This window comes from Sinocyclocheilus rhinocerous, unplaced genomic scaffold (assembly GCF_001515625.1).
Source record: "Sinocyclocheilus rhinocerous isolate Xijiao unplaced genomic scaffold, SAMN03320098_v1.1 scaffold1585, whole genome shotgun sequence".
Taxonomy (NCBI): Eukaryota; Metazoa; Chordata; class Actinopteri; order Cypriniformes; family Cyprinidae; genus Sinocyclocheilus; species Sinocyclocheilus rhinocerous.
The window spans coordinates 99,422-107,268 of NW_015642871.1; the positions used below are offsets into that span (position 1 = coordinate 99,422).

The 7,847-nt window shown below is 37.4% G+C and overlaps 2 protein-coding genes and 1 pseudogene across 5 annotated transcripts in view; 2 read left to right on the forward strand and 1 right to left on the reverse strand.

Annotated features, from left to right (window-relative positions):
• LOC107756906 (probable leucine--tRNA ligase, mitochondrial) overlaps window positions 1-2,436 on the reverse strand; it is a 43,386-nt pseudogene extending 40,950 nt beyond the window's left edge.
• Window positions 2,437-2,628: 192 nt separating this feature from the next.
• Window positions 2,629-3,575, forward strand: LOC107756912 (transmembrane protein 158-like). Its single transcript, XM_016574239.1, has one exon. It carries the CDS (start codon window positions 2,639-2,641, stop codon window positions 3,299-3,301), a length of 663 nt encoding a protein of 220 aa, XP_016429725.1. The 5' UTR covers window positions 2,629-2,638; the 3' UTR covers window positions 3,302-3,575.
• A 2,505-nt stretch (window positions 3,576-6,080) lies between these two features.
• Window positions 6,081-7,847, forward strand: part of LOC107756914 (CUB domain-containing protein 1-like) — a 10,077-nt gene continuing 8,310 nt past the window's right edge. Inside the window, exons 1-2 of one of the 4 annotated variants that reach the window (XM_016574241.1) lie at window positions 6,081-6,469; window positions 7,499-7,708. In XM_016574241.1, coding sequence (XP_016429727.1) covers window positions 6,397-6,469; window positions 7,499-7,708 — 283 coding nt within the window. In that variant the 5' untranslated portion in view covers window positions 6,081-6,396. Of the gene's footprint in view, window positions 6,470-6,494; window positions 6,510-7,498; window positions 7,709-7,847 lie in introns of those variants that run through there. The other 3 variants (XM_016574243.1, XM_016574242.1, XM_016574244.1) reach the window with 3 other exon arrangements.

The window sequence follows — 7,847 nt, forward strand, 5'->3', positions numbered from 1 at the left end:
TTTTAAAGGGTTAGTTCACCCAAAAATGAAAATTAGCCTGTGATGTACTCACCCTCGAGGCATCCTAGGTGTATATGACTTTATTCTTTCTGACGAATCCAATCTGAGTTGTGCAAAGTCGGTGCTTTTTTTCAACAGTCCAGGGACCCGTTGCATAAACTGTTTAGACTAGTCTTAAAAATGTAGTCATCTAATTTTTTTTTTCTTCAAGACTGGTCATAACTTTTTTAATTCAGTTATGAAAAGGTTGATTGTTCTTATTTGTATTGGAAAAGTAAGACTGATTCTTGGCAACTGCTAGTTGGTCAAACTAGTTCTTAAGACACAGTCTTAACATGGTGGCTAAGTTCATGCAACTGGCCCCAGATTTGGAGAAATGTAGCATTGCATCACCTGCTCACCAGTGAATGGGTGCCGTCAGAATGAGAGTCCGAACAGCTGATAAAAACATCACAATAATCCACATGAGTCTAATCTATTAATTATGACTCGTAAACGGTGCTTGATCTGTGCATATTTCTCTCCTGATTCAGACGAGACAACTTTTTCATGGGAGGAAGCACTATTATGGACTAGTATTAGTACTTTGGCCAGATTAATTATGAAATTCAGCTTAATGATGGATTTGTTTCTTACAAACACACAGATTTTTGCATCACAAGACGTTAACTGCTGGACTGGAGTGGTGTGGTTTACTTGTGGATTATTGTGATGTTTTTATCAGCTGTTTGGACTCTCATTCTGACGGCACCCATTCACTGCAGAGAGCAAGTGATGGACTGCTACATTTCTCCAAATCTGATGAAGAAACAAACTCATCTAAATCTTAAATTGTCTAAGGGTGAGTGCATTTTCAGCAAATTTTCATTTCTGGGTGAACTATTCCTTTAAAATGAATCACATCTTGTGAACTTCACAGGGCTCATTTTTATGCCTCGTGTGACAGGTCCATAAATATATTAATATTTCATTAGATGTTACCTCAGGACATAGGTGAGTCCGCCTAAAGGAAGTGTCACATGTGAGACAATTTTTTTTCTACTGATTTTATTCTCAAAAAGAATAAGAACTAGTGCAGCACTTCTGTGTTAAATTATGATACGATATGACGTAACTAACATGGCATTTGGTTTTCATGTGAAATGAAAACCATAAAACAGTAAATGGTATTACAGAGAGAATCCCTGCAGACATGGCATGTGAATACACATAACTGCCAAATACACCACTGCTATTTTCAGATACCTGTCGAAGACACTATAAAATACAGAGAAATAGTGCTTTAAACTGTGTTTGCTATCTTAGAATATACCTCAAAGTCTAATGAGCACTACTAAAAACTATTGAACATTAGGCAGAATATTAATAGAAACAGGGGGTGAACTATTCCTTTAAAATGAATCACATCTTGTGAACTTCACAGGGCTCATTTTTATGCCTCGTGTGACAGGTCCATAAATATATTAATATTTCATTAGATGTTACCTCAGGACATAGGTGAGTACGCCTAAAGGAAGTGTCACATGTGAGACAATTTTTTTTCTACTGACTTTATTCTCAAAAAGAATAAGAACTAGTGCAGCACTTCTGTGTTAAATTATGATACGATATGACGTAACTAACATGGCATTTGGTTTTCATGTGAAATGAAAACCATAAAACAGTAAATGGTATTACAGAGAGAATCCCTGCAGACATGGCATGTGAATACACATAACTGCCAAATACACCACTGCTATTTTCAGATACCTGTCGAAGACACTATAAAATACAGAGAAATAGTGCTTTAAACTGTGTTTGCTATCTTAGAATATACCTCAAAGTCTAATGAGCACTACTAAAAACTATTGAACATTAGGCAGAATATTAATAGAAACAGGTCATTTAACTTATATTGACCTTTAGTGACCCCTCCAATTAGGGTATGTTGTCTCACTATATGTAAAATTTCAGATACATTCAAATAAAACGGTAAAACAATTATAAAACAAAACAAATCATGAACGGACACAAATGTAGAATATAACATGAAAAATATTTCTCAGAAAAATATTTAATAATTATATATAGAAATTTGTAGAAGCTTGTGATTTTCATTGTTAGTTTGTCGGTGTAGTAATATTGTGTTCACTTCTTATGACAAAATAAAATAATAATTTAAATAATAATCATTTTAAAACAAATTATAATGTAATCAAGTGCAAACCACTGCTACATTTTTGGACTGCAGACCTTGTAGTTACTGATATATGGGACTTCCACGTGTGACAACTTGCCCCAGTCTCTCCAATGCAATGCATAAATCACATCATCTGTGTGTGACATGATCTTCATGAGCCCACATTACCACACTGTCATATGAAGCCTCCTACCCTTTTCGACGAGGACATCATCTCATCAGGCTAACAGCTGAAGCAGAGAGGTGAAGGAGCAGAAGTCTGCTTCACAGACAGTCAGTCAGCCAGTGCGCTCGGTCACTCACTTCGCTCTCCGTGCGCGCAGAGGCAGCAGCACAGTACAGCACACACGCGTAACTGATGGAGCAGCTAGACGACGAACTGCTCGGCAACTGCGGCGGAATAACGAGCGAGAGCGAGAGCGAGACCACCATGAGCCTGGAGGAACCGCGTGCTCTGCCATGCTGAGCATCTCCCTCGCGCTCCTGCTGGCTCTGACCGCTCCCTTCCGCTGCGCCCACAGCTGGAGCGACGAGGACCTCCTGCTGCCGCCCATCAACTCCTCCGGGAGACTCCTGGCCAGCCTGGAGGTGGATGTGGGCTACTCCAAGAGATCCGTGGAGGAGCCCGAAGCCTCCTCGCAGTGCAACGTGAGCGTGGAGAGGCTCCCCACCAAACTCGTGGCGCGCTGGGACAGCAACTTCGGCTTCCAGTGCGACGTGCTCATGTACACCACGAACAGCCACGGCAAGGCGTTCTTCTCCGCCGCCTTCAACCGGGCGATCTCGCCGGTCTACATCGAGCACCTGGGCGTCACGGGCGGCCAGCAGGAGTTCAGACTGTGCGTGGGATGCGGTCTGTCCCGGTACCGGAGATTCCGACGGGGCAGGTCAGAGGGTCAGCAGACGGGTGACTCGGTGCACTTCTGCTGCGTGGACTTCGCTCTGGACGAGCTGAAGGGCGACCGGAGCTGGAGGCTCAACCGCAAGCCCATCGAATCCACTCTGGTGGCGTGTTTCATGACTTTAGTCATCATAATATGGAGCGTCGCTGCCCTCATATGGCCAGTTCCCATTATCGCGGGATTTCTGCCCAATGGAATGGAGCAGAGACGGCAGAGGTAATAGAACAGTACAGGATAGAATTCAAATTAGCATCTGTAGGCTAATATAGGATCCTAAACTAGTTGACTTGCCAAACATCCTATGCTTAGTGGCACACGTGTCATACATTTGCTTACTAACCGTACTATTCTCGTGTTTGAAACTGCTATTATAGCTGCATCTCCTGATGGATGGAGGTATCTTATTAGATTTCATTTGTTTTTATAAATGGATTGTAATAGAAATACATTATATCATGTGATATTCAGATGTCATTTCAAATGTTTGTAATGTTTTTATCTTATACGATTTCTAGTTTTTATTTAAAAATACGGAGTAGCTATGTCTCAGGACAAAAAGCTCTTTTAGGATGTGCGCATAAGGACAAGTTGGTTGGTACATTTATACGAAAACATTTGCAGAAATATTCCAATGGTTTTCAAATGTTTGAGGACAGATTTCTTGTGTTTGTATAAATAATAATAAAACGCGATTAGACGTTCTTTAATGTGGAAGACTCGATTATAGCTTGAGAGACAACTTGACAGGCAATCCATTTGTAAAAAATGTGTATAAGGTTTATACTTAATAGATCTGTCATAACTGTTATTTGTAGTATCAATAAATGCATAAAATATTCCTTTGTGGAGGTGTTGTAGCAGAAGAGCCAGACTCACTCTCTCTCTGTTAGTATTTCACATGAAGTATACAAAATCCACAATTAAAAGTAATATAGCAGAAGGCAGCAAACATGCACCAATGGCTCAAATGGAAGATTTCCATGTATTTTATTAAATGCTTGAAAAGTCATATTGTAATTTTGATGAAAGGGTATACAAAAATACATGGACGTTCCTAAAAGGAGAAGAAAAAAAAACATTGAGATAAATAGAAGCCTTTAGCATTATATAGAATTTGCTGTTAGCCCCACAGATTCAATCAGAAATTTATGAAATACAGAGTTTCGTGAAGTTTGCATGTTGCATTCAGGGTAATTAAAATAATCTTTTGACGAGTATGAAGTATCGTGAGATGGTGCATACCCAACTGTGCACAAATCAGAGAAACGGCCTAAAGACGAGTTTGAAAAAAAACTAGAAAAAAGTGTAAGGTTGTGGAAAACACTTTGTGTGGAAATGAATACACAAATACACATGTGAAGATGTCATTTGGTGGCACTGATTCAGATGAAAGATGACTTCTTTTCTAGCAATCACCATTCCAGGGTTATTAGCTAAGATGTGAAATTGCTTATTAGTACACAGCAGAGGTGTAAAGAGTACCTAAAAACCATACTTGAGTAAAAGCAGCCTCATGTACGCTACCTTGAATCAGAATACAGGTTGATTGAAATGAAATGAAATGATTGAAATGACCGGAAAACATGTGTCCCGATCAACCTGAATTCATGCCAAACGTCTGAAATTTTGAATTTTTTGTTGATTTGTACAACTGATTTTCATAATTTTGGTTAGCACTTGTCCTGAAGAAGATACACCATTTTTTTTCTTTATCAAACTGTTGCAGAATTTTAATAGATTTTAGCGCCCCCTATTGACAGATTGTGACGTCATTTGGTGTGCATCTATGGCAAGCCGTTTTGACTTTTGTCTATGGGTATCATGTTTCATTAAGTTTTGGATTGCATTGAGAGAATATGTAAAAAAAAAAAAAAAAAAAAAAAAAAAAAAAAAAAAAAAATGGCGGATTGCATTGAGAGAAAAAGTAAAAAAAAAAAAAAAAAAGTCAAAATGGCCGATGCCAGACTTTTTTACGCTTTGATAATATTCTTTTGATAACATTCTAAATAAGACATTATTAAAATGAAATAATGCCAATGGAGGGAGCAGGAATGAATAAAAACATAGTTTACATACATTACGTGAGATAACAAATGCCCTTGGAATCACTGCCACAACTGTAATCATAATTCAACTCTGAACTGTAAGGATTATTATCTTGTTGCATGCATGAATTAAGGAAAGCTGTGCTGGAACTGACCTCTATAATGACCTTTATTTCTGCCGTGACTCTCTTATAGTCCAGCTCTGCCTGAACAAACATCATCTCCACTGATACTTCTAAAAGAGCGACATAAAGGTTTTAGAATAGGCTACATGTGTGCAAACGGATAAACTGATAATGTCCCACAGCGCCTCCCACAGGACAACTGTAGCTTAAAGTGGTGTGTTTCCAGAGCCTTTAGTTCATCTCAGTCCAAACTAAACTAAGTATGAACTTCTAAGAATGTTAAAGGGCATTAATTTGAGTGAATGTATGTTTTCTACCTTTCAAATGCATTTGATGTGTTTTGATAGTATTGTCCACTGCATTCACTACCACCATATAATGCCTTTTTTCTAGAGAATAGTCAAAATAATTTTTTGTGGAAATCAACATTACGCACCAAGATAGTTGTTGCTACTAGCTGGTGTCTCTTACTTTCCCATTTGCATGGTCTCGAAAAATATTGGCTTTTATTGCTCATTTCATTGCATTTAGCAGAAAATATTACAAGTGCCAACTTCTTGAATAAAAAGACAAACACTAAACAGGCTTATGAATTTACCTTGTTCTAGATCATTATCTAAATACTGTGAGAGAATCGGTGTTTTTTAAAGGTGAATTATAGCTCTTTGTTCATTTGTTTAATGTCAAGAAGGCTGGCAAAGATATTTCCATGTTAACACACTTGAAGCGTTTTCAAAAAACGCTTTTTAAAAAATGTACATTGTTCTGGGAAAAGAAAAGGGTCTCTTAAGTAACCTATACTGACCAGCACTTAGGCCTACCTGTTTTGATGAATGAGGTTATAAAATTTGAGGCGGGACTAACACACTTAGTTGCGTTACTACACGCTGTTTACACGATAAGTAGGTAAATTAGTCTGCTTGCACGTCGTTTTATTCTCTAGTTTACGTTTTTTAGGTGACACGAGGTCGTTTTTAGGTGTTCTTTAACAATTTTCACGCTTAGGCGGCATGGATGACTAACGTCTGTCGCAAACCAGGAAGCCGCTTTCTTTTCTCTGAAGAACACTGAAGACTAATATCTACTGTCGATGGCGCATTCTTACATTTTTAGCCCACTGTAAGGAGTTTTAATATTAAAAAGCCATGCCAATTTGGCGGTTCACGTGCTTTTCACTCTTTTTTGGGTTTTTCCTGTCGTCAGTCCCGGAGCTCACAGGTAACAGCCAGACCCACACATGCAACACTTACCTGCACAGGTATTAGCCTAGGCTACATCGATTTGATGTCCGGTAAATTAGGATTAATCTGTACCTCTTCTCAAATTTAAACGTAAATCGAAATCGACTGTTAAATTAGCCTACACCGTTTTTAAGGAAATGATCTTGAAATGGTTCCAGTTTACACAATTTGCTTTGATCTTTGGTCAGTATTTTAGTCATTTTTAAATGTCTTTTCACGTCAGAAATGAATTATAGCTTCGCTAAAATACAGGTTAACCGTGTGCTCCATCTCCTGAGATTAAAAAAAGTGCCAGCAGGGTGTTGGATTTGTTGATTTATTGGATTTATATTGACTAATGACACATTTCACTGGATGTTTCAAGCTCTTTTCCATACAGACACACACACACACACACACACACAAAACACATTCAACACCTAACAGCATTTAACTGCTGTTTTTTGGGGTGCTCAAACTGCATTATTTTTTGTGCTTTTATAAGTAATTGTAGGCTATAATTTTGCAAGTTATTGTACTAAATTGTAGTTGGATTATTTTAATTAATTTAAATAAATTTTTTTGTATTTTTATTTCATGTTACTAAATTTCCACTTTAACCACTTTTTGAGCAACAACCTGAAAATTTAATATCCAACTTAAATAGCCATAAATCTCGAACACGTTGGAACACAGATGGTGTCTTTTCAAAGAAGACACTTGGAATATTATTGCTGAAGTAAAAAAAAAAAATTGTTACAAAAAAATACACAAAAATAGTATTTTCAAATTTTATATTAAATATATATATCTTCCAAAACAAATTGAACTCAAACTGAGGAATTAAAAAAATGTATGTGAGGTTGATATTAAAAAAACAAAAAAATTTCTATAATTTTGTCACTCATTATGTGAAAAGAGCTAAAGGTTACAGTGGTTAAATTGTCTAAAATAGATACTTTTTTCCTTGTATAGTCCTGCAGTTTAACCTAACATTTTGATGTTAAAAGTCTGTGCATCATTTCAGGTAGTGCAGAGCTCAATATTGCTGTTGAACTGGGCACAATCATACGCATTAATACTAGTGCTCACACAAATACAAAGTGCAAAGTTTGCATCAGACAGGACACACAACAGCTGTGCCAGTCATCTGTGGTCCTCAGAAGTGACACGCTTTTGGATTTCAGCTGCTCACAGCCAGAGAATGTATTCACCGTACAGATCATCAGAGATAATGGTGAGAACTGTCAGATAAAAAAAAAAAAAACTTTTTATTCTTTACATTTTCATTTATACATTGTGTATGTATGTGTGTGTGTGTATATATATATATATACACACACTACCGGTCAAAAGTTTGGGATCAGAATGATTTT